Source organism: Grus americana, chromosome 2 (assembly GCF_028858705.1).
Source record: "Grus americana isolate bGruAme1 chromosome 2, bGruAme1.mat, whole genome shotgun sequence".
Classification (NCBI taxonomy): Eukaryota; Metazoa; Chordata; class Aves; order Gruiformes; family Gruidae; genus Grus; species Grus americana.
In genome coordinates this window covers 36,983,629-37,010,191 of record NC_072853.1, presented here as the reverse complement: position 1 = coordinate 37,010,191, position 26,563 = coordinate 36,983,629, and the positions used below count along the sequence as shown (strand labels likewise).

Sequence of the window (26,563 nt, the reverse complement as noted above, 5' to 3'; positions counted from 1 at the left end):
GGCAGCCAGCACACGCGGAGCCAGCCAGGGCCCCAAGTGCATGTGCAGAACAGATCCTGCTTCGATTCGGGGTGACCGTAAACCAGCAAAGCCCCTCACAGCAGGATAGTTCCACCAGGTTTCAGGTGGCGAGTTCAGGACTGTTTTGGTGTGTGGGTATTGAGGATCCTCTTCCACATTTGCTTCCTCTCTGAAGTTGAATTGAAGTGGAAGGAAAACTGGAGGTGGGGAGCTGAGGTGAGAGGGAAATAATTGCTGGAGGGTAGGTGATGAAATGAGATGAAAGAAGGAAAAGATGAGTCAATGACAGGAAAAAAGGCTGACACAGCTTAAGTTTCACAACATATCTGAAATGATATACCAGCTTGTTGCAGCCAAATGCTTTTCCTCTCCCATTATTTTTTTTTTTCTTCTACTTCTGAGTTAGTCCTCTTTTCTCCAGCTGAGGAGGGAATAAATCAGTGCAGGGGTCCCTAAGTCAGCATGCAGTCAGAAGCAAGGACTATCCCTTTTTCCTATGGCAACAGCAAATTGTTAGATCAGCTTAGGTGTCTTACGAAACATCACTGTGAGAAGGAAGATAAACATGGGGAAAACAAGAAAACATATACAAATTAAAATTTAATGAAGACATATTTAGTTGGTGTATGTGCCAATATTTTTATTTATTGATGGAGAAATGGGGACCCAGAAGCCAAACCTAATAGTCCTGGACTTCAAAGAACAGTTTGGTATTCATAACGGGAAGGAAGGTAGAAAACAGGGGAGGGGAAGGGGCAGTGCATCAGTCAGGATCCTCTTTTATGTGCATTAATGCATTTTATAGATCTAAAGATGAGCAGAAGGACCATTATGACTTCCTGCATAATGCCTGCTCAGTGCCCAATTCCGCTGGCATGGGCAGGGATTCAGGAAAGTTAGTCTAAAAATTCCATCTTAGAACTCTAAAGCATTTTTATAATGACACTTTTAAAAGTAAAATTAAAAAAAAAAAAAAGAGGCACTGAATCACATTTATTCCATTTTAAATAGAAAACTATTATCGGCTTGTACTAGACACAGAGGGTCTTGTTTCGATGTTAGTCATAATACTGTTAAAAGTGATCTAAATGGCTATTGAAGCCACTCCTCGAATCTCTTACTATAATTAATGTTAGACAAAGAGAATACTTATTTTACTTTAAAATGGTGCTTTTGAGACTCATTAAAAACTAGCGCCATATGTTTGTAAATGTAACGTCTACCCACCAAACACAGGAAATACAGTGGTGCAGTCGGTTCTTATCCTGTAACAATCTTCTCTTGCTGCAGTAGGAAGAGTGCCCATGCTATTGCAGAATAAAACCCTGCAAAGTGTTATAGATCTCAGACACCTTTACTTGTAGAAAGTCACGTTGTCACTTGTAGGTGTATGTTTAGACTGAAAGTCTGGGCATGAGTGTAATTTCTTAGGCAGCCATCAGACGTGTGCAAGTCTATGGCCTTTTACACACAGCTTACTGTTCTGGGATCAAAGTCATGCCAATCCACAGGCAAGGTCTCTGAGCGTGGGATCCATCTTTAAGCTCAGCCCACACGTTAGGCCAGAGAGTGCCTCCACGATGCTGCGGTTCAGAACCACATCAGCTCGCTCCTCAGGTTACCAGGTCAGCAAATCTACCTGAGGATTAGTTTTCTTTCTTCACTCCACAGTCAACCTGACAGCACCCCCAAAACAGTCCAAAGCAGCCACTACTTAATGGAAGAGACTTACCAAAATGTATGTGCTCTGATATTAGTGTCCATTCCAAAAATTGTTAGGACTCCATTAGGACCAGCATCTAGCTGTCTTCCTATTATTAATGAGGCAAGAGAAAGCTATGCTATTCAGTTATGGGACACATTATAGGGAAACTTAGCTGAAACTGCAACTAAAAGGCTCCAGTTATCAATAGCATTATTGAGTTTTGTTCAGCCAAACTTAATTGCTTTGTATGCAAAGTCTGGTCATTGTGGCTTAAGATGCACAAGTGAACACGACTCATTGGGTAATAGTCATTTATAGTTGCATTCAAGTTATAAATAAACATAACTATATCTAGTTGTCCCTATTGTTATTTGGACTACAACTGACTTAAAATCTTCACAGGCTTCTTACCTTGTGCAGGGTGTTATGAATGCCAGCTCTAACCCAGCAGCCATATACGGCAAGCTTTGGGCATGGGCAAAGGAGCCGTGATCTGTCAGCCCTTACCCATGTTTTAAAAAAAAAAAAAGTCATTTAGCTTTTTTAAGACAGTTCAGTGTGGAAAGGAAATTAAAGTCCCAGTTGCTTTCTCATTTGAAATGTGAAGACAGTGGGATCCACTCGAAAAATCCACCTAGGATCTTCCAGCTGGTTCAGTGACGTTGATAATCAAGTCAGGCAGATGTTGTGCAGACAAGCCAGAAAAAACTGTTTCCTCTCATTCTCCAGCACTTGCTCTGATATTCAGCACTCGTACGATGCCTTTTACAGGTAGTTCTTCCAGACTACACCTTTTTCTCCCAAGTCTGATACAAATCTCAAGACTTAGGTATCCACAGCAGTTTACCCAAGCTAATTTATTTGTTTACTATGCCTAAGGTTCTTCCCCTGCTCGCACCTGCTGGGTGTAGGGAGGCTGGCTGGGGGTGTCGTGCTTTCAGGCTTCTCTCTTCTCACATAAAATATAAAGAGCCCGCAATGTTTGCAGGTTGAGTGGCATGGTTTGCAGGGGCATGCCGTAGGGTGCAGGTCCTAAGTCTGGCTGCTGGTAAGGAAATGAATTGCATGTTCTTAGTGGTTTATGTATTTTGCTATAAATAGCATCCACAATTTGTCCTTCTCTTTTCCAAGGAACCCTACAACTGAACCAGTTCTTCTTCATGCAGGGGAATTTTTTTTTTTATTTTCCCCTCAATCATGTTAGAAATAACTCACAGAAGAAAGAAAGAAAGTTTGTTTTTTCAAAGGAAGAAAAAGTTGCTGAAAACAGCCCTGACAGCTGTACTCTGTGGCTCAGTAAATTAAGACTTTTTACTTCCTCCTTTCAGGGATGTGTTTAGTCTAGATACTCTTGATTTATATATCTTTTTTGGCTGGGTTGTATTTTTTTATGCAGATTTGCAGTGATTTCATTTAAGCTTATGTTTGCCTAGCATGAGAGATACGTTGAGAAAAATGTGAGTGAATTTAGTCCCTTAAAATGTTTCCCTTCTCAGTTTGTTAATTAAGGGACTGCTTAATTTTTAAAGAAATTTGCCTATCTTTTCTTACAATCCACCTGAAAGTAGCAGGGGTTTGGAAGGCAGCTGGGAAATCATCTTCATTTCTCTCTCTCACAGAAGTGGCAGTGCACAGAGGATGCTTCTGGCAAACTTCGAATTCACAAGTGTAAGGTATCTAGCGACATACTTGCCATCAGAAAAAGGACCCGCAGCGTACACTCCCGGGGATACAGCGGTAAAGACAAAGACTGCAACTGTGGAGACACTGATTACCGAAACAGCAGGACCCAAAGAAAAAATCAAAGACAGTTCTTGAGAAACCCTAATGCGCAAAGTAAGTGTTATCTGATCTCTTGGACTCTGAGGCAAAGAGCAGGAGGAAACGATGAGCAGAGTGTTGGTTTATCAGTATACTCTTGTTTTCACCTCCATGTCTAATGAATACATCCGTAATTGGCAGTAAGGTTCTACATAATTGCCTCTGTAATAACAATAATGACAACAGCAATATTGATCCTTTGGAATAGCCTGTGGGCTGGCGGAGGTGGCAGCAATGCTCTGGGGCCACCTATCGCACTGCTCAGACGCGACAATCCGGCGGCACCTGCGGATCAATCAGTGCCGCTGTTTGCTAAGATGGTCAGAGCAAGTGTTCACATGCTTTTCGGTGATATTCCAAATTCCAAAGACGTCTTTTACACGAGGCAGTGCAGCGCTGTGACCGCTGTCGGACTGAAATTCTGCTCGGCTGTAACTTTCCGGCAAGTCAGTACCGGGATCCCCGCAGGGACACGAGTGAGATTGCAGTGTCCTCTAGTGGAGCGTGGGCTGAAGGGAATGTACAAGCAAGTTTTAGGACAGCAGTACTTGGATTTGTCTCTGCTAATGATTTCTATAAAAGAAGCCATTATTTTAAATGGAAAAAGTATTTTCTTCTATCTGCTGAGCAGTGAAAGTGAAGTTCTGTAGCTGTAGACAAGCAGACCCGGATTTCAGACTTTGTTTAAGAGCAGGCTGTATTCTCCTGCTCTCATCTAGAATATTAAACTGTGGAAGGAAATAAAGATGAGTCTTTAAAACAGGAAGATAGTGAAGTTGCATGAGAAATGCAAAAGTTAGAAGATGCTGCACAGATGTCTATGAAATAAGAAAATAATGTTAGTATAATTCAAAATATTTCCTGATTTAAAGCTTCCCCCACTCTGGATATGAACAAGAATCCCCGGTATTCTTTGTACATTCAACCACAATCTTGTCTGTCTTGAGCTGTCTCATTGTTCAGACTAAATGCTGCCTTGATATAATTTCTTCCATTTGTTTAGTATGATCTAAGGAACTTCACAGTGAGTACAGGCAGCCCTCTGCTGAAAAGTCTACATGTCACAGACTGACAGGGTGATTCTCAAACTGGGGAATGTTCCCCTAAGCGATATTTTCAAGGGGAGATACCTATTGTGTACCTTGGAAATAGAAGGTGTTGCCAGCATACCAGCAAGGGCTGAATGGGGATTGCAACTAGGGTCCAAGTGACTTAAGGAGAGAAAGAGGGGAAGTATGGAAAGCATCTGAGGGGGGGCACCAGAAAAACACTTGTTATGCCTTTCTCGTTTACAACATTCTTATTCCTCTTCCCTCCTCCTCCAAATTTACCTTAGCACTCATTTGAGTAGAGCACAGAAAGACTTGTGATGATGAAATGTCGTTAAGGGAATGACTAGTTCAGGCCTCAGTTTTTAGATGACACATGGATAAGATGCTTATATATTCCAGACTCTTTCAGTGACTTGATTAATAAGTGCTATCATCAGAGAGTGCTACAGTGCCAGAAATTGTCCCATCTGACCCTATGAATCTTTCTGCATTATTTTATTAAAGTGTAATATGGTTATAAATCAGAAAGATGCTTTGAAAATAGGGTTTTTTCTCTTCAGGAAGATGAATGTTTTCATTGACTTGACTGGGAAGCCTTTTTTCACCTGACAGCAGGCAACCACTGAAACAGTTTAGAAGGATAGGGTGGTTTGAATGAAGAGTTCAGTGAGGCTCACTGCCTGCACTTCTAGAAGATTCTTGCGGGAAAGGTTCAGTGTAAGTCTCTCAAAGACACTAACATAAAAACTGCAGTAGAACAGACACTGCCTGCCAAAGGCAGTACTTTCTTACAGCTCCCATTTTATTCTGCTGCATGAATTATTATTAACTATTAGGTGACAAAGATGTGCTCAGCATCAATGTAACAAACAGAAATGCCCTAGAAGTGATTTTTACAAGCTGAAATGCTTATTTCTAGGGTTCTCTGTCTGTGGTTTTGCTAGCAGAATATGCTTTGGTATGGTATTGACTGTGGATTTTATCAGCTTGATTGGGGACAAGTGCATTTAGCAAAAGAAGTAAAAAGTGTAAGGTCTTCCAGATGGAGCCCAAACACAGGTATTCTTGTACATAGCATTAAAAAACCCTCAGAGAGTTAATTGTTTTAGTTAATCTGACTCATATACACTGCTGTACATGCAGAACTCCAGCACAGTAACTACAAGAGCTGTAATACCCTACTAAGCACAGAGCTTAGTAGTGGGTAAAAGTGACACAATAAATCTCACCTTAGCTCTACAATGCAGCAGGTTTTTGGTGGGCAATGACTTGTATACATAGATACGGATAATGTGTGTGTCAAAGTATATATCTATATAGATACATATACACTGATATATGATGGATTCTTGCCCTTTTAATGCCTACCTTTAAAAAGGAAAAGATGTTATCCTTTTAAAAAGTAATTTGTATTCTAAAGTGTAAGTCAAACTTATGTCAAATGCCTATTTACAGGTGGTGATTTGTTTCACAGTACCGAATGGTTTAATTTTCTGAAGTAGTTTCTAATCCTGTGGTCTCTGATATTTTGAGTGTCTCTTTCTAGATATCTGATTTTTAAGATACTGATTTTATTTGTGGATATGATATAGATGCTATATGTGGCATAAGATCAGACTAGCATGAAATGCAAGCCTTGAAGCAATCGAAATTTCATGCTACATATGAAAGCATGGGCCGCAACATATCGAAAAATCATTAAATAAGTTTCTGTAAAGCCACAGAAAAAATAAGCTGGTTTTACTGAACAGCATTCTTCTTATTTGGAGTGTGCTGTGTGTTCATGGCACAGGTCATGTAGATATGTATATGCAACTGGGAATGTTTCTTTCTTCTGCTTCAGAATACAAACCCAGATTTGTTCACACTCGCCAAACCCGGTCCTTGTCTGTGGAATTTGAAGGTGAAATATATGACATAAATCTGGAAGAGGAAGAACTGCAAGTGTTAAAGACCAAAAGTATCACCAAGCGTCACAATGCTGAAAATGAGGAAGACGCAGAGGAAACCGATGGCACTCCTGGTGATGCAATGATCGCTGATGGCACTGATGCCATAGCTCAACCCAACTCTGTCAGAGTGACACACAAGTACAATTGCTTTTTCTGTGGTTTTCTTAAAATGAAATTTTTGTTTTTAAATTGTATTCTCTTTCCATTTTTTTATGATTTTATGGTTACAATATTTAAGAACTTAAAACTACCATTGTAGATTTTAGATAAACCTGAGTTGTATTTGTGTGTATATTTTAAAGGGAGGCATCTAGTTTAGGTTTTATTTCTGAGGAGATGTAGGCATCTCCAAAGGGAGATTCATCCTTCATATTGAAATGTGCATCTTATGATGCATTAATCACCCTGTGAAGCTGACACTCCTGCTATTCTTTATAAAGTCTAAGATACTGGCTTAGCATAGAGGCCTAAATTTGAGACAACTGAAATCCCAGTCTAAATGAGGACAGATTAGATAAATTACATAATCTTTCTTAATGCTTAGTTCTTTGCAGCCACTAACTTTAGCTAATATACATTAGACTTCTTATGAGAGGCCTGAACAGACTTGCAATCATTTTTCCATTCTGGAAGATGCCTAGATTTCAAATTTTAGCCCTACCCTAAATCTGACTGAAAACGCAAAAATCTCAAAATATTTTTTAGTTTAAAAAAGCTAATATGATTGATGTGAAAAGCCAGGCAGATGCAGGCAACAAAAATCTTCTATTTGAGCCTTTTTATTGTGTTTAAAATATAAATAGCATTTCTCTCTTTTCTTTTCATCTTTTTTATTTTCCAATAACATTAAGAAAAACATAAAAATTAATTTTGAATAAAAAAAATTTATCCTTTTCTTACATTGATAATTTCCAACCATGGCATTAATAAATCCTTAGATGGATTTCTGGAGAAGTTATTATTTCTTCATAAAGTGTTTTGACTTTTTATTGAATACAGTATAGCTTTCAGAATTCTTTGAGTGAGGAAAAAAACATAGTAAGAGAACATGGGAAGAAATAAGCATCTAAATCTTCCTTTCTGCTATTCTTCTCAAAAATTAAAAGAAGGGTTCTGATGAAGCAGGACCCAAGAAAGGTCATGTCTATAAAATTGGAATATTTCCTTAATTAAGGAATTTCTATTTGTCGTCATGGAGACTTTCAAAGCCCAGCCTGTAGTCTGCTGGATTTTCTCTCTCAGTCCACCTCCTTGGCCTTCCATGTTTGGTTTTTTTTCTTTTGGTAGAGCTGTTTTTTCAAACACTGGTATGACTATTTTTGTCATGGCACCACTTTTTGAGTGTTCTATTGGGGGTTTTTTAACCACTTATTTGAACTCTTTGCTCTAAATTTATTTTTTATTGATCTTTATTGATTATATTGATCTTTAGCCCATTGACTGTATATTCTGTTCTTGACTGTTTTGCATACTTGGAAGATGAGTCACATTCATGTGACAAGAGGAACATATTTCTCAGCAGCCTGGTGATTAAATAAGAAATGGCACATTTGGTTAACAAGAGGCTTTCAATTCTGAACAGATTTTTGTTTCGGTTTCAACTTCATTTCTGATTGGATTAAGAATCTCCAAGATAGCACTGCCATTGCATTTTTGCTTAGCAGGCCCAGAGAATCTGTCATGGATAGGATTTTTTCTCTATTTTGCAGAGAAAACAGATTGAAGCAATTATTAACGTTCTTAAGTCAGCATGAGAAGACCTCGTAGACTTTATTTATTTCTTAACAGAGTATAGCAAAGAATCGATTAGGAATGTTAGAAGAAAGAGAAGAAATGGGTAGGCAATTGGGAAACCACTGACCTTCTTTTTCCTATTTGTTAAACTCTTGTCTACAGATGTTTTATTCTTCCAAATGACACTATTCACTGTGAAAGGGAGCTGTACCAATCCGCCAGAGCCTGGAAGGACCACAAGGCTTACATTGATAAGGAGGTAAGAGGTATTAGAGGTATCTTAAAATCTGACTGAAGTCTTTGCACTGCTACCTTTTCAAAGAATAATTTTGACTTGGAAATATTCTGTGCAGATTGAAGCTCTCCAAGACAAAATTAAGAATTTGAGGGAAGTGAGAGGACACCTAAAAAGAAGAAAACCAGATGAATGTGACTGCAGTAAACAGAGGTAAGAGAGGTGGCATTCAACACTGAAAGCTACACTGATTGCTAATGCTTACACATTTTCCAAGTTTTTTGAGATGGAAAAGAAAGAACATAAGCTTTATTGATATTTATAACCACTGTAGGTACGCATTTTAGTTAGATCCCTTTTAAGATTAGAAGCTACTGTGAATCAAAAGAAGATAAATGTTAACATTTTAAGATTAAATATGTTTGTTTTCTACTAACGTTTTTGAACCCAGCTGTAGTTTTGCTATAATCTAGCATAAGATTACTCACACAGATAAAACTTCTTCAAATTAAGTGATAATGATAAGTCATTCTGTGTAGTTCCTTAGGAAAATGTCAAAGATGGTATGTTTCTGGTTTGGTTTTGTGTTGAAAATGGTTTCATGACTGGAAAATTCCTATTAATTCTCCCTGTAGCTATTACAACAAAGAGAAAGGGGTAAAGGTCCAAGAGAAACTCAAGAGCCATCTTCATCCCTTCAAGTAAGATTGTTATTATCCTCTCACTCTCTCAGCTGGCTTTATGGTGACTAGAGAGATATAATTTTTTGGGTTTGGGTTGTGGGTTTTTTTGTCGAGAGGGAAAGGGAGGAGGCAAGGGAAAGAAAAGGTCACGTATAGCAAGCTCTCACAAAAAACCTTCAGTAGTTTTGGACAGACTTGTGAAAATGTATGGATAATTTTAAAACCTATTGATAGAAAATGGATTAAGTTAATAATTTCAGAAACTGAGTGACCTCACAATTATTGAAAAGATCCAGTTAAATGCAACAATGCATCATTTCTCATGCTTACTGAAGAGAACACCTTGTCATAACAACTGGGGTGGAAGCTGAGCCAGAAGAAGGGCATATTCTCAATCCTCTCATCTTTAAAAAAGCCATAAAGATGTAAAAAATGCTAGTGCTGTTGTTAACCAAGTAGAAACTGTTCTCTGTCAGCCGTGCCCAACTTTCTCTCTGAACAGAGAAGCAGCACAGGAAGTGGATGGCAAACTACAGCTCTTCAAAGAGAACCGCAGAAGGAAGAAGGAAAGGAAGGGGAAAAAGCGCCAGAAGAAAGGAGACGAGTGTAGCCTTCCTGGACTGACGTGTTTTACCCATGACAACAACCACTGGCAAACAGCACCATTCTGGAACTGTAAGTCTTATGTTCATCTGCAGATGTGACCTAGGTTATCCTCTGCTGTGTTACAGAGTTGCCACTTGCAATCAGAGCATTAGTTTGAAGAACTGGCACCTGGTAATGCTGCTTCTGCCGTTATTCTGAAGTATGAAGGAAGAATGTCACTTCAGTATGCTTGTAATTGTTACATTACTTATTTATATGAAATTATTACAAAAGGCTCGATGCTAAACACTGCAGAAGCAAAAAGGAGAGTTGGCCTCTAAAACATAGACTTTTGTAACCAGCCATTGAGATTTGTGTCATCTCTTGAAGATCAAGATGACCAAATGTTTCACAGGAATTTTAATGGGTTTTCCACTGATTAATAAAAACCTTATTCTTCCAATTGTCATAAATCCTTTTTGGGACTTGACTTTTAATTTTGTCACAAACTTCAGCACGAACTTCAGGACATAAGAGGTCTACTTTCATTTTACCATTTTGGTTTCAAATTGTATCGAACAACTTCACCTTACTGTGAAGAAAATACAGATGCTATCCCTTTTGAATTCTTTTCATTACTGACATTTTTTATATTCTAAAGGAATTTAAAAATCACAACTGTGGAACACTCACCTGGTGTATTTTAAGTTCCTTTAAACTTTAGGGTATATAGATAACCATCCTACTGAGGCATGCTTCAACATTTCTTGGTATTCATAGAATCATAGAATCATAGAATGGTTTGGGTTGGAAGGGACCTTAAAGATCATCTAGTTCCAACCCCCCTGCTGTGGGCAGGGACACCCTCCACTAGACCACGCTGCCCAAAGCCTCATCCAACCTGGTCTTAAACACTTCCAGGGATGGGGCATCCACAACCTCTCTGGGCAACCTGTTCCAGTACCTCACCACCCTCACAGTAAAGAATTTCTTTCTAACATCTAATCTAAATCGACCCTCCTTCAGCTTAAACCCATTACCCCTTGTCCTGTCACTACACTCCCTGATAAAACAGTCCCTCTCCATCTTTCCTGTAGACCCCCTTCAGGTACTGGTAAGCCACAATTAGATCTCCCCGGAGCCTTCTTTTCTCCAGGCTGAACAATCCCAACTTTCTCAGCCTGTCTTCATAGGAGAGGTGCTCCAGCCCTCCAGTCAGCTTTGCGGCCCTCCTCTGGACTCATTCCAACAGCTTCATGTCTCTCCTGTACTGGGGCCCCCAGAGCTGGATGCAGTACTCCAGGTGGGGTCTCACCAGAGCGGAGCAGAGGGGCGGGATCACCTCCCTTGACCTGCTGGTCACACCTCTTTTGATGCAGCCCAGGACACGGTTGGCTTTCTAGGCTGCAAGCGCACACTGCTGGCTCATGTCAAGCTTCTCATCAATCAATACCCCCAAGTCCTTCTCCTCAGGGCTGCTTTCAATCCATTCCTCGCCCAGCCTATAGTCATGCTTGGGATTGCGCCGACCCACATGCAGGACCTTGCACTTGGCCTTGTTGAACTTCATGCGGTTCGCACAGGCCCACCTCTCCAGCCTGTCAAGGTCCCTCTGGATGGCATCCCTTCCCTCCAGCATGTCAACCACACCACACAGCTTGGTGTCATCGGCAAACTTGCTGAGGGTGCACTTGATCCCATTGTCCATGTTGCTGAAGAAGATGTTGAACAGTGCCGGTCCCAGTACCGACCCCTGAGGAACGCCACTCGTCACTGTTCTCCACTTGGACATTGAGCCGTTGACCACAACTCTTTGAGTGCAACCATCCATCCAATTCCTTATCCACCGAGTGGTCCATCCATCGAATCCATGTTTCTCCAATTTAGAGAAAAGGATGTCGTGCGGGACAGTGTCAAATGCCTTGCACAAGTCCAGGTAGATGATGTCAGTTGCCCTTCCCTTATCCACCAACGCTGTAATCCCATCATAGAAGGCCACCAAATTTGTCAGGCACGATTTGCCCTTAGTGAAGCCGTGTTGGCTGTCACCAATCACCTCCTTATTTTCCATGTGCCTGAGCATAGTCTCCAGGAGGGTCTGCTCCATGATCTTGCCAGGCATGGAGGTGAGACTGACCGGCCTGTAGTTCCCTGGGTCTTCCTTTTTACCCTTCTTAAAAATGGGGGTTATATTCCCCCTCTTCCAGTCGACGGGAACTTCGCCGGACTGCCAGGACTTCTCAAATATGATGGCAAGTGGCCTGGCCATTTCATCCGCCAGTTCCCTCAAGACCTGCAGATGCAACTCATCAGGTCCCATGGACTTGTGCACCTTCAGATTCCTTAGATGTTCTCGAACCTGATCTTCTCCTACAGTGGGCGGTTCTGCATCCTCCCAGTCCCTGCCTTCTGTGACCTGGGCAGTGTGGCTCAAGCATTTGCCAGTGAAGACTGAGGCAAAGAAGTCGTTGAGTACCTCAGCCTTCTCCATATCCTGGGTAACCAGGTCACCTGTTTCATTCCGGAGGGGACCCACATTTTCCCTCGTCCTCCTTTTCTCACTGACGCACCTATAGAAGCTTTTCTTGTTGTCCTTGACATCCCTGGCCAGATTAATTTCTATCAGGGCTTTGGCTTTCCTAACCTGATCCCTGGCTGCTCGGACAGTTTCTCTGTATTCTTCCCAGGCTACCTGCCCTTGCTTCCACCCTCTGTAGGCTTCCTGGTTTTGTTTGACTTTGCTCAGGAGCTCCTTGTGCATCCACGGGGGCCTCTTGGTGTTTTTGCTTGACTTCCTCTTTGTTGGGATGCATCGCTCCTGAGCTTGGAGGAGGTGACCCTTGAATATTAGCCAGCTGTCTTGGGCCCGTCTTCCTTCCAGGGCTTTGTCCCATGGTATTCTACCAAGCAGATCCCTGAAGAGGCCAAAGTCTGCTCTCCTGAAGTCCAGGGTAGTGAGCTTGCTGCGCACCCTCCTCGCTGCCCTGAGGATCCTGAATTCCACCATTTCGTGGTCATTGCAGCCAAGGCTGCCCTTGAGCTTGACATCCCCTACCAGGCCCTCCTTATTGGTGAGAGTAAGGTCCAGCATGGCACCTCTCATTCAGCATATCACCTCATATTCAGCATTAACAAAAAAACCACCTTTCTCATCTTTGGTGGCGGAGGAAGAAAAGTGATTAAAAACTTTACTTTCAAAAACTTCAAGATCAAATGATGATTAAGTTGCAACATATTTGACTCCAAGCAGAAAATTTGCTAAGAGCAATTTTTCATTTGGAGAAAGATGTTGTCTCCTAGTGGTAATCTGTTCCGATTGCACTACAACTTCTGCTAATACACTTTTTACATTTTAAGATGTTACTAAAGTAGTCATAGGCATGATTTGTGTTTTAAAGACAACAATTAAATTGGCTTATTACTTTTTAACTGTGGAGTAAAAAACAGTTATGAAAAGCATTCTCATATTGCTGTGCATTCTGGTAATGCTCCAGCAACAGTCATGGGGTTAAAAAAATGTCCCTTTGACACAGTCACTTAAAAAAGAGCTAATGTATTGATTCACATTACACAGATAAAAAGGTCCAATACCATTACTATTTTTATGAAGTTTGTTCAAAACATTGATACTGTTACAGCTAATCACAGTACTACTAAAATATCTAAATAAATCTAAATACAAATCTAAGGAAATATTAATATTTTATTATTGGAATTAAAGAGACATTCCTCTACAGCAAAACTTTCTCAGCAGTTTGTTTGAAAATTAAGAGAGCTACCTGTCTTAGAGCCTTTTCCACTGGCAGAACAAGATTATAAACAAGATATAACCAGGATGCCTCTATGGCTGCTGTGACACCTGGATCCAGGTATCTTCAGTTTGGAGTGGAATCCCACTCTAGGTTTCCCCAGGTTGAAAAGTGAGAACAAGATGTAATCCAGTTACGCTGCTTGGGATTGTCCTACAAAGGTCTGACTGAATGATTCGATGTCCTTCTTATTTGTGTATCAAATAAATGAAATCAGGGATTGCAGTTCAAAATAATAGTTCAGTGGAAATCTCAAGCCAGTAAGGCAGAGCTGCTTAAAATGAGGCATAGGATTATCCATTGGTCTTCCTTCCCACCTTGCTGCTTCCATCTTCCCAACATTCAAGGTGCCAGGCAAGCTCCCTGCTTGCAAACTCACCTCTTCATTGCCTAATACCTCTCACGTGCCTCATCCCATGCACTGCCTCGCACTGTCTTGACTGCTGTGTCATTTCCATCTCGCTTTTATATCAACTAGCAATCTGACCTTCCTCTGTAGTGCTTACAGTTCTGTCATTTTCTGTTGTACTTGCATCTCAGAGGCTCTACTACATTAACGTTACGTACTGTTGGAGGGAATAGTATCCTTATATATAGTAAGCAATTCCAATGAATCTATATATAAATCTTAAGGATCGGGATTTGTGTTTGGTTTTTTTCTGAAGTCTGAATTCTGCTTAATCCCAATAAACCATATATAACTCAGATCAGAATATGTCTCCTTAACTGTAGGATTCACTATCTTCTGCTTTCGTTAGCTGTATGTTTGTGAAAATTATGTATTAGCAACATTTATTCTGTTTTAGATTTGAATCTAACATTATTCAAATAGAAGATTTTTTTTTTAAATTGATCTAGAATTTAAGTACGTGAAAAGCTATAGAAGTTTCACTAGTAGAAGAAAAAAGCATATTATTTTTCACTGAAATCTAATAACTTGTTTCTTTAATTACAGTGGGCTCTTTCTGTGCTTGCACAAGCTCAAATAACAACACTTACTGGTGTTTGCGAACAGTTAATGACACCCACAATTTTCTCTTTTGTGAGTTTGCGACTGGCTTCTTGGAATATTTTGATATGAACACTGATCCCTATCAGGTAAACCCCTTTCCCTGTTACAAAATGTTGTTCACCAAACTCGTCTGGTTTGGTTTTATTTCTGTTAACAAATATTTTTCCCCTCCATTCCTCTTTTTCTCAGCTGACAAATACAGTACATACAGTGGAAAGAGGCATTTTGAATCAGTTACACATACAGCTAATGGAACTGCGAAGCTGTCAAGGTTATAAGCAATGCAATCCGAGGCCAAAGGGACTTGAAACAGGTACAAGAAAAATAGAAGTGTATATTTCCATTTTATTCCCTTTTTTTTTTTTTAAATCTGCTTAAATACTAATTGTATCCATGACTCTCCTGAATAGTTTGGAATGATCCACATACACCATCCTGCGCAACTGCCTGACCAGGAAGCTTTTTTGCAAGTTTGCACAGGTTATGCTAGACAGATATTGATGGCAAACAACCACATTTGACAGAAATGCTGCAGGAAGGTTATCATGTAATTTGAGCTAATCGATAACAAGCATAAGCAGATCTTCATAGTTATAACTCTTTTCTCTGTTGCAGGGTTTATTTGGTTAGTTTTTGCCTCCCAGTAGCAGGTGAGGTGTTAAATCCTGTGTTTATTTCCAATTGCTGTCTGCCTATATGAACAACCTCAGGCTCTACACCACAACTGAGACTTAACATTGCAAACTTCTAATCAGCAGTAGTGTCCTCCATTTTTGAGGAAAGCAGTATTTCTTTAGAAGAGTCTTTGAGTACAAAAATAGCTGGTATTTACACTTCATAACTCTGGAATTCATTGCACTTAAATTTGATTGATTGAATACTGTGATTAATTTTTTTTCAACAGGAATATTCCCTTCTACGTAATTTGTGGTGTTGCATCTTTGTATCTCTTTCTTCAGCTACAAATATTTCTCTTTTTTACAATATCTAATTGTTTGGGTCTTTTATTATTTTTGAAAAGCTGTGGGTTTTCAGTTCTTTTATACAAAACTTCCAGGAAATCTTTGTTGGACTGCAGCTCTGTCTTTATTTAACACAGTACATTTCTTTTTAGGAATTAGATGCTGTGCATGGAAAACTACATTGTGAATGGTTTTACAAGTTCTAAACACTAACAAAAGTTACTCTTGTATTTTCCTATATCAGGAAATAAAGATGGAGGAAGCTATGATCCACACAGGTATCCACACTTTTTTATTCTCCTCAGCAGCTTCTTTCCAAATAATTGCATGACCCCAGTCCATTTCGACTAATGTCTGTATCCTGCCATGTTGCACACAGCATAGCTTTTGATGCATGCATTTTCTAACTATTCTACACTGAACTTGGCCATTGTTTTTTAGATCTACCATTCTGCATTTAACCTAGCTCATTGTCGTAGCGAGACTTCATACAGTTCATATTTCATGCCTGTATTTCTTAGATGTTTACACAGGGAAAATGACACAAAAAGAATCACCTTTTTTTTGGGTTGTTTTCCTGTTGTCGGGTTCATTTTGGATGGGTTGGAGTTTTTTCCTGGTTTTACTTAGGAAGTCCATACATCTGCTTTTTAAACGTGAAACAAATGTGCTTAAAAATTTTCTGAGGTATATGTATCCAAAGAGCCTAATCAAACCTAGGGAAGGAAAGTAAAATCTTCTCACTGGCTTCAGGAAATGTTGACAGATGCTGCCTTAAGCAAAAGCAGTGCTCAATGTGAGCTCAGAAGCCAGAAGGAGACAGTTCAATAAGTGTGACAGAAAGATGAGGCTCCTTTGGGCCGGGGGATGATGCTTTCAGACCAGATCACACACGCGTGAAACAAAATTTCTTAAAAAGGTTGTAATATCTGAGCTGAGGAAGGGCACTAGGTGAGGGGTTTTTATACCTAATGCTTGAACCTGAGGAATGCATGAAAGACTGCTGTTTGCAAGTATATTCATCTGTTTGCAAGTGTATTTATCATACCTATACGTTTATCATGCAGAGCCCAGTTCCTCCTGGTGGAGGAACCTGTTGAACACAAAGCAAAAGCCTGAAGAGACTGAAAAAACTCAGGTCTTAACAGTACTGCATTTGCTGTTCAGTTAGCAATACTTGTACTCAGGGGAAAAAACAGATTAGAAGAAGCCTGTCAAGTGTCGTATTTAGACTTCATATCTTCTCATGGTATATCAGTTTTATACGTTTTCAACTCCATGCACTTTGATGGAGCAGCTCCTGATATACATTATTTGCCTGAGATGTAAATTGGGTCGAAGGAGCATACAAGTCTATATAAAACTTGTTTTCACAGGGTCTTCTGAAAAGAACTTTGCCATTAGCTCCCAGCAGCCAGGGAACAATTAAGATAATGTATTTCAATGTTTTATAGATCTCCAATTTAAGCAGCTAATTTTTCCTTGCAGCCAATTTTGTTTTTTCTCACTTGAGTAGTTTTGGGATCTAGGAAAATGATAAGCTTTTGTTTGGTTATATCCCAGTTGTTTGCATTGCTCGTTACAGTCTGGTGGGAACTGGTTACTACAATGATAGAAAGTAATCCCTGTAATTATGCTTTTAAGTCTTTCATTAGAAAACATCCTTCGAAGCATTCCTCATTTTAACTACAGATCTAACAGAAATGGCATTTTTGAATTGTAGGATTGCATGAAATAGTAGAGCACACAGGATTAATCTTTCAATTATATCTTGCTACATTGTTTAGTAATCAAAACATTCTAACTTCTGGTACCAAGTCAGTAAACATTCTGCTCCTGGGATAAAGAGCAGGTATAGTATAAAGTGACATCACTCTGTGCCATTATATTCCAGCCACCCAGTTTCTCAGTATACACAGATGCTCAAGTTCAACATTTTGGTTCAAGCCCCATCCTGGTGGAAATTGCTGGGTTTTTTCTAAAACAAATTTTTTTTAAATGAACAGAAAACATTTCTCAGGAATCATTAAAAGGTTCTCTTAAAGTATCCTTTTCTTGATGCCTGCAGAGGAACCAACAGAATACGAAAGGAAAAGCCCCATGCTGCTAAACCACCCCTTAGGCTTCCTTCAGACCATGTAGTTTCTCCAGTCAGATCTGTTCCCAGCTGAAAACATCCCGAGTTAGTACATCACTACCTGTGTTGCAAGTACAATATTGGGACGAGTCTGTATGGAAAAGGTTAGGATAGTGCTGTTTGCTTAACACACAGGGAGAGAGCTCCAGCAGGAAAGAACGGGTGTCACCTGTGTCCTTTGATGGACAGAACATCACTCTGCAGACGTGGATGATAACAGTATGTGGGATATTGCACTCTCCCTTCTCCTGCTTGTCTGAGGTTTTGCAAAGCCACCGAGGAGATGACTGTACCTACTTGTCTTTAGTCTCAGCGGAGATATATCTAAATGTCTTATTAGTTTTGAGACAATGCAGCCACAGATGACATCGTGGGACTCTGGGTTATGATAATTAGAGACTGAAGATTAGCTAATGCTTGATTTTAAAAAATTGGAAGATGTATTACTATGAACAGTTAGCAAGACTTTTCTCTTTTCTGGGTTTATGAGAAGAAGCTGAGAGATTCCAAAATGTTGATCAAGGAAACCACCGCCATGCTGTTACTCAAATGCAACTCATCTGCACTTTGTCATTTCACACCTATTTGTAATGAGATTTCTTACAGGGGAAAACCTTTTCTTTCCTCTCTCCTTCCCCTTGTATACTTCAGTTTCAGTGGGAAACTTTTCATGCTTACTGCTAGGTTGTGGCATTAAGGTGTGAGGTGACTTGCTCGGTCAACCAACATACAGTCATTTCTAGGACCTTAGGACTTTGCTTTCCTATTTTTTCAATGTGTATGAATGCAACTTTAAACAAGTTTTTTTTTCTGCTTGATGTGAAGATCATGGAACAATTCCCAGTGCCTTTCCAGCTGTGAAACTCCTCTGAGACTGCAGAAACAGTGCCACATTTAAAGGGGAAAAAAATAGATCCACGTAGCTCTGACTCAGCCTTTGAGCTGTTCTGTAGGAATACAGCAAACTCCTTGTTGATTTTACTTCTGTGCAGCACAGCCCCATTGCCCTGCTGCTGAACCTGATGGAAAGCCTGCTTCTCCCTGCCAGCCCCCAGACCTGCTGCCCACCCTGCCACCCCAGCTTGCCCAGCTCAACCCCTTGTCCTGCTGCCTGGGACAGGCAAGAGAGGCTCCTTGGGACCCAAAGCTACCTGTATGGCCCCTGCTTTGCCCCCCACTGCCCTGGTCCATCCCCAAACCTGTTACTGATCAAACAGCAGCACTCTGGTTTCAGTTTCTGCCATCACATACTAAACCACTTTGGCCACTGTCTGTTCGTACAGCAGGTTTTTTTCCTATACAGGCTCTGATTTGGCAAAGAAAAGGAAAAAAAAAAAAAAAAGAAACTTCCAATACAAATAATAACAGAGCAAAATTTAAATATTGTTGCATTTGCAGTGTGGCTAATATCTTAGAGAGTTTGGTGACTAAATTCCTCAAAAATGCATCCCTTCCTATCATGTTTTCTAGGGCTCTTTATGCCTCTACGCACTGGAATAAGACTTCTTTCTTGAAACCTCTGCAGTATTTAATTATTTTTTGTTTCAGGAAACAAATTATCCATAATTTGACTTATGAAGATGGCGCTCATGTGGTCATACCATGATTTCATTTCTCTTGTCTACTTCAGGAAAAGAAAGAGGGAAGACACTCTGTCATAGCTGTCCTACCAAATCCAAAAAGCTTGTGGCGCTTCCTGTAACAGGCAGTTTGCCAAGTGTTTGCAAAAAAAATATTTCTAGAACTTGCTTTAAAAAAAATAAGATGTTTAAATTCTATGTTGTAAAATATTTACAGCTGTTGTATTAAGTGAAGAAATATCAAGTAAGATCAAAGACTGAGGTGTTTACAAGTAAGGAAGAAGGTCTCCCTTTGGTGGGAACAGAATAAGGCAACTCATCATAAGAAAATCTCAAGGTTTTTTCTGACCATAATGGTATTTTTCTGAGTTTCCATATGATGGACTAAATATTGGAGAAATTCTTGCCACTGTGAAATCCCAAGCGAGTAAAGAAGCAAAGAACGTAAGATATGATAGATATAAGTTATATATTCTGTTTTACTTGAACAACAAGAAAGGTCAAGTTAAAATGCAAAGAAATTAGTGGAGATGCCAAGAACCCACTGTAGGATGAAGGGCTCAGTACAGATAAATATTCGTGCTCAGTTCACACTGTTGGACTATAGCCACTTGAACTTCCAAGGTAATTACTACTGGCCTACCTGCCTGTATAATTTTCTGAAAAATAATAAGTCATCTCAGTGAACTAATTACTAAATATTGCCTACAACATCATTTGTAAGGACAAATTTGCCGCTTTCCCTGACAGGTTTTTGCATTACCTGATTAGTTTTTCCTTGTCGTCCACTTTGTTGCTAAAATCTTTGAACTGAAGACAGTCTGCACAGTGAATTAAATGAATTAGTGATGTTCAGCGCTACTTGTCAATATAAAAATTTCACACTACATTTGATAATCTGGGTCACTATAGTCATGGTAGTGACTTTTAGAAATCTTTTGGAAATGGGTTTCCTTCATGTCTTTGCTTTTTCTGGCTGTGATCAATATAAAATGCAGCCCCGTTGCTACTTATAGACTCATAGGTATGCCCTTTATTCAAACTTATTATTTGATAAAGCTGTTGGACATTTTCTTTGAAAGCTTTGGTTTTTAATAAAAACAATTAAAACCTGTAGGAGGTTCTATATCTATGTATATTTTAACAGTATTTTACAGAGTGCTGCAGTCCTATAAATTAATTCACACCAAGTTTTTACAGCTTTTCTTTCTCATAATTGCTTGATGTAAATTAAAATTAATGTTTACAAAGTAAATAAAATACTACCCATGGCTATCATTTATTAAATAAAATGTAGCTGGTTGGTTTGTCGACCGTATGTCTGAAGCTACCCAAACACCAAATTCCTGTGGGCGTTGTTGAAGTTCAGGTCACTAATGGCTTTCAGAGTCAGTCCCATCTTCTATACTTAACCATGGTTCATTTTTTCCATATTTTGGTTGAGCGTTCAGGAAAGGCAAATAGATTTTTCATGTATTGAAACAACTTTCCTGCCTTGAAATATTAGGGGAAAGACTTATCTCTGACTGTCATCACCAAACTCCGTTAGACCAGATTTTGCTCTTTTTCCCTCAGTCCAAGGATGTAGCAGAAGACAGGGAACTTCTTGCTGTGTGTTCAACGGGAGCTGTGAACACATCTGAGGCCAGAATCATTAATATCATGACAGAAGATGTGGAGTGTCTTACATTTTGAGCCACATACGTTATGAATAGCGGTGCTTTCAAGCAAATTGGAGTAGAAACACACGTGGAGGTTGTGCTTGCACTTTTAAGCTGGTGTTCACCATTAGGCTTTATTCTTTCTTTCAACAGAGGACAGTTATGGGATGGATGGGAAGGCTAACCTGCCCAGTTTCACTGGCGACATCGACTGGCAAGGACTGGAAGACTTGTACAGTGTGAATGAAAGTGTATATGAATACAGATACAACTATAGACTTAGTCTGGCTGACTGGACTAATTACTTGAAGGATGTAGATAGAATGTTTGCACTGCTGAACAGTTACTACCAGCAAAATAAAACGGACAAGGCTAACACTGCTCGAAGCAACAGGGACGGGGACGAATCATCCACGCCGTTTACCTTGGTGGAAATGACTTCTGCTGAAGAATCGAGCGGCTTGCCTGCAGAAGAGTTGCAGCTTATTGTGCCAACGGACTTTGCAGCCCTCGCTTTGAGCACGGTGAATTTAAGTCAGGAGAGGAAACTTGAATTAAACAACGATATTCCTGAGAACAGTAGTTTGAATGACGCACACTGGAGAAATAATCATCAAGCTGAAAAATGGATGGAGGATAAAGAATCGGACCATTTTGATATGGATTTCAGTGGAAATGGTCTGATAGAGTTAGAGTCCCGGCATAGCTTCATGCTACAATCCATCAGCATTCCTCAAAAGGACACTCATCAGGACAGTGATGCTGTGGAAGAAATATTTGAAGATCAAATCTATCTTCCCATGAGGTCCGATGAACCCCTTGTTCATCAGGCTGTAAATGTATCCATTAGGGATTCATCTATCGGTATCCACAAAACAGGAACTTTCTTAGAAAAAACGGAACAGAGTCTTGCAGGGGAAACTTCACAAATCCTAAATGTAGAAGGCAGTGCCTCAGCTCCACTCTCCTTGGATTAGATCAAGTTGTAAACCATTAAATAAGTTCCCCTTTTTCTTATTAGCAAACTAATAAAGGTAATCATAACAACTGACATTCCATGTTTATTGTAGATACATTTTGCAGCTAAATTGAGCCCAGTTCAGTATTTGTCTGTGTGCATTTTTTTTTTATTCACACGCACATATTTTCACAGTAATTCTCCCCACTGGGCAGCAAGATTTCCGGTTTTTTAATGAAAAGAAACAGTGTTAACTTTCAAATGCAGTAGCACATTCTCCAAAAGTTAAAAATTATTTCTTTGAAGAGGATGTTTGAGTTACTTTCTGTAGTTCCAAATGACCCCACCATGAATGAATGTTTCAGTCCACCCAATCTGTCTGCATAATGTCTTTTTCATAAATTATTTTAACCACTGGAAGTTCCTAATGTCATGCTTTTAAGTAAAATGCACTTTGAATATCTGTATGCCATACCATTTACGAATCCAATACCTTACATGTTCTTGGTTTGCTCATTGTCTCACGTAATTGTGAAACCAATAAATAGATTGACAGGAAAGAGGTAAACAGCATGGACTGTGGAAACAGACTCCTTGAATATTATTTTAGCAAAAATATTGCATGTTTTTGTTACTTTGATTTAATTAAGTTTACTCTCAGAAAGGTATGGCTAATGATTGTTAACTGTAGGAGGATTTGTTTATATTGCATTGTTTCCCTATATGTTGATATTGTCAGTATTAAAAATCCATGAGGTTTTTTGACTTTTTTTTTTTTCTGATACTGGTAGAAAGGTTTACATCAATACGTATATGCTTTTGTCACCACATCTGATTTTTATTATCCTGAGCAATATCTTGAAAGCATTATTATCATTTTGAGACAAATTCTTTTTGTTGTGAACAGGCATTAAAGGGAATGATAAAATCATGTTAGATTTACATTATTTTAGCTACAAAAGGCACATGAGGTAAAAAATAGTAGTTTAGATAATGTTGTATTCTAAATTTTTCTTGAACTTTACCAAACATTAAATTTTATAAAGCATAATACAAAAATGACTTTGAAAATCTGTATTACTCGAAACTTAATATCTTCCCTTGCTTTTTTATAAATTTCTAAATAATTAGCACAACAACAACAAAAGAGAATTACCTCAAACAGATGTAATTCCAGTGTCCAGTTCACAGGTGTGTTTCCTATCTGTTACATGTTATTTAGTGTAGTGAGTATTTTTTGGCTATTGCAAGCACTGCAGGTTAAACTTACATTCATTGCATTGTATTTTAAGTTGAAACTTTTTTAAAAGGAAATTCTTTTAGTTGGATTTTAATAATTTTAAGAAGCAGTCTTTCTGATGGACTTTGTACATATGTTAAAATTACTAGCTCCTTATCTGATGTATGTGTCATGGGCTGATTGATAGAAAAACGTATTTATGGTCATGAATGATGCTCTTTGTACATAGGTTTTAAGTTACTAGGATACAGACTGTGTTTTTAAATCTTGTATAATATTTCTGTGATACTTTTATAGAACAATTCTGGCTTCGGGAAAGTCTAGAAGCAATATTTCTTGAAATAAAAAGTGTTTTACTTTACCTGCTTCAGAGAAGTCCAGATGATCCAGTTTTTCTCCTAATTAAGATTTATTTTAAAAATATGTTAACAGTTTCAGTTTTAAGAATCCATCCACATTTAAAGCAATGGGTAACAAAATAACACACTACATTCTGTTAGTTATAAATTATTCTTGGACATTGTGAATAATATATATTTTTTGGTTAAGACATGCTGTGATTTTTTTTTAGGTTTTTTTTTAATCCCCAATTCATCTGATCCTTTCTTCTTTGAAGTTGGTGCACCGAGCTGCACAACGAGTGGTTCCCAGAAGTAAAGCACTGTTACTGCTTTGCCGCTCAACACCAGAGCTCTCCCTGTGACAGCAAAGCGCAGCAGTCCGGACACGCAGGGCTTAACCAGAGTGGACTACAGATCTCTAGTCAGGAGGAGTGTCTTCTCACACAAATCTTCACAAAAGGGAATGTAGGTTTTGAGGTAAACTCTCTCTTACTTGTACTCTGTCTTCTTTCTTCTACACAGTCCCTGGACACTCATGCTCCTGCAGACATGAAGTTTCATGTGATTGTGAGAATCAGGAAAGGGGATCAATGGTTAGCCTAAAGGTTCAAAACTCAGTCGTTGTAATGCTAGATAGACCCCTGAGAGATGTCTACCCCTGGAAGGCACACTGGCAAACGCAGGATGTATTTCAAAACAGGTGCTGAGCAGGCTGAGCCAGCAAGTTTGGGAGAACTTTAAGGACAAAGGCAAGTTGAAGCAAGGTCCCATACAACTACCTCACTCATATCATTGTGCAGTACCAACCACGTGCCCTCCATTGTTTGAAAGTGCATTTCTTTGAAAGAAACAAGCAAGCTGCTTTCTTTGCTCTTAATGCATGGCCAGAGATAGAGAAGGGAATGGTGCAATAGCGTGGTCCACCCAGTCACCCCACTTGGTCCTTCTTACATGACGGCTTAAAGTATGCACTCAGGAAAGGGAAGACATCACATCTTCTTCAGCTTGAAAGTGGTCAACCTTCCTCTTGCAGGACTGTGCCCTGTCTTCTAAACTATCAGAAGGTTAGATAGTGCCCTATCTTCTAAACTATGTGGGAGCCTTTTTTATAGCTCTTTTAGAGGAGTCTGGAGGGGAAAAAAAAATACAAAGAGATTCACTCTGTAGCTAAGAGGTACAGGGATCAATGAGCTCTGATCCTTGCTCTCTGCAAACATGCATCAAATATAAAACCAGACCAAAAGAAAGAGGCCAAAAGCTGCAATATCCACCTAAGTAGGTGTCCTAAGCAGTGTGTTGCTATCCCCATACATTTTGCATTTCTTTCCGTACAGTACTTCTTGTCCCATAGCTGAGGCAGTTGAGTCTATGAGCAGTGCATGGTGTGACTGTCAGGAATCTCTTACGGGCATCAGGCAGTTGCAAGCTCAGGAGGAAAACAAATGCCTAAATCTGACTTGATGGGCAAGCGCTCCTGACAGCAGGCAAGGGGAGGGCTGAAAGGAGGACCTTCTTGGCTTTTTCTGATCAGCAAAATAACGGCAGATGTGACTTTTTTGAAAGGCTGTACATAATTATCTACTTTCTGAAGAGGGCCTGGAGGTGGGCAGGAATATCTTGAAGACTTGCACATCTTTGGGAGGTGTCAAGATTATGTGAAATTCTTCAGTCTCATAATCTGAAGGTCCTGAGTACAAAAATAACCAGAGGGATCGAACATCTCTCCTATAAGGAAAGGCTGAGAGAGTTGGGGTTATTTAGCCTGGAGAAGAGAAGGAGATGGAGTACTGTGGCCTTTCAATACATAAAGAGGGTTTGTAAGAATGATGGGGACAGATGTTTTAGTAGGGCCTGCAGCAACAGGAAAAGGGGTAATGGTTTTGAAGTAAAACAGGGTAGATTCAGACTAGGCATAAGGAAGAAATTTTTTATGGCGAGGTGATGAAGCACTGGAACAGGTTGCCCAGAGAGGTGGTAGATGCCCCATCCCTAGCAACATTTAAGGTCAGGTTGAACAGGGCTCTGAGCAACCTGATCTAGTTGATGTCGTCCATGCTCATTGCAGGGGAGGTTAGACTAGATGACCTTTAAAGGTCCCTTCCAACTCAAACTATTCTGTGGTTCTAAGATTCCTCTGGGATTCATAAGAAGACAGCCAATATCGCCCTCACACTCTTGGACTCCATGAGACACTTTCTGAGACCTCCTACCAACTTAAAGCTGTCAAGAAAAGCAAAGATGGGTAATGCTTCATTTCCAGAACTTCAGGCACTTGTTAGTTGCTGTTAGGGATAGGTAAATCTTGTTGTTCCTGAAGTGTTAATGCATACAAACAGCTATAAAAAAATGGTAAAGCTCTTGGGTAACATTTGGATCATAGCATCATTCTGGAGTTCAGCCACCCCTGGGTTTATGTGACAGCCGTGTGAAGGGATTTTCAGAGTGCAGGTCTGGGCACAGAAACCCCCACTCTCCCCACCAAAATCCCTGTAGATGCCTGCAACTGTCTACATTGGCAGCCACTGAAGCGCAATGGGAGGACATCTGTGTGGTGAAACAGTTGGGGCCAAGAAGCCAGGAGCTGCAGCAGCCCTGGTCAGGGAGGATCTGCTCAGGACTGGGCTCGAGGCTTGCGCACCTGTGGGTGGCTGGTGCCCACTAGGTGTGATGCTGTAAAAAAGCTTCCTCCTTTAGTTTCAGCAAATAAACAGTCCAATTGTGCGCTCTGACACCATTTTGCAGTGAGAACCGATGTGCAGTAAGTGGGGTACAAGCTGGAGAGTCATTTAAAAAAAACACACGACCCATCTGAAGGGACACAGTCCCAGCCTGAGCCACCTCGGAGCTGCCTGGGGTAATTTTACCCCTCGGGCAGCAGAGGTCAGTGCAGAGCCGCACAGCACTGCTCCTCCTTGGCCCCTGCACCGCCCCGCTGTGCTTCCACCCCGGCCCAGGTAACTCAGTTATTCTGTTTTCGACTAGAAACAATGTGCTAGAAATCTTGTGATGGTAATTTCATCCACAGCACGTTCCTTGATTTAGCATTTCTAGTCTTGGGCACAGGTGACTTTCAGG

The 26,563-nt window shown here is 39.9% G+C and overlaps 1 protein-coding gene across 5 annotated transcripts in view; it reads left to right on the top strand.

The window, feature by feature from the left end:
• SULF1 (sulfatase 1) overlaps positions 1-23,494 on the top strand; it is a 128,291-nt gene extending 104,797 nt beyond the window's left edge. For 3 of the 5 annotated variants that reach the window (XM_054818105.1, XM_054818106.1, XM_054818107.1), the window contains 9 exons: positions 3,346-3,562; positions 6,443-6,689; positions 8,448-8,544; positions 8,639-8,733; positions 9,156-9,221; positions 9,706-9,878; positions 14,553-14,695; positions 14,799-14,922; positions 15,816-16,151. In XM_054818105.1, the coding sequence (XP_054674080.1) occupies positions 3,346-3,562; positions 6,443-6,689; positions 8,448-8,544; positions 8,639-8,733; positions 9,156-9,221; positions 9,706-9,878; positions 14,553-14,695; positions 14,799-14,922; positions 15,816-15,922 (1,269 nt within the window). In that variant the 3' untranslated portion in view covers positions 15,923-16,151. Of the gene's footprint in view, positions 1-3,345; positions 3,563-6,442; positions 6,690-8,447; positions 8,545-8,638; positions 8,734-9,155; positions 9,222-9,705; positions 9,879-14,552; positions 14,696-14,798; positions 14,923-15,815; positions 16,152-21,102 lie in introns of those variants that run through there. The other 2 variants (XM_054818108.1, XM_054818109.1) reach the window with 2 other exon arrangements.
• The last annotated feature ends 3,069 nt before the right edge of the window (positions 23,495-26,563 follow it).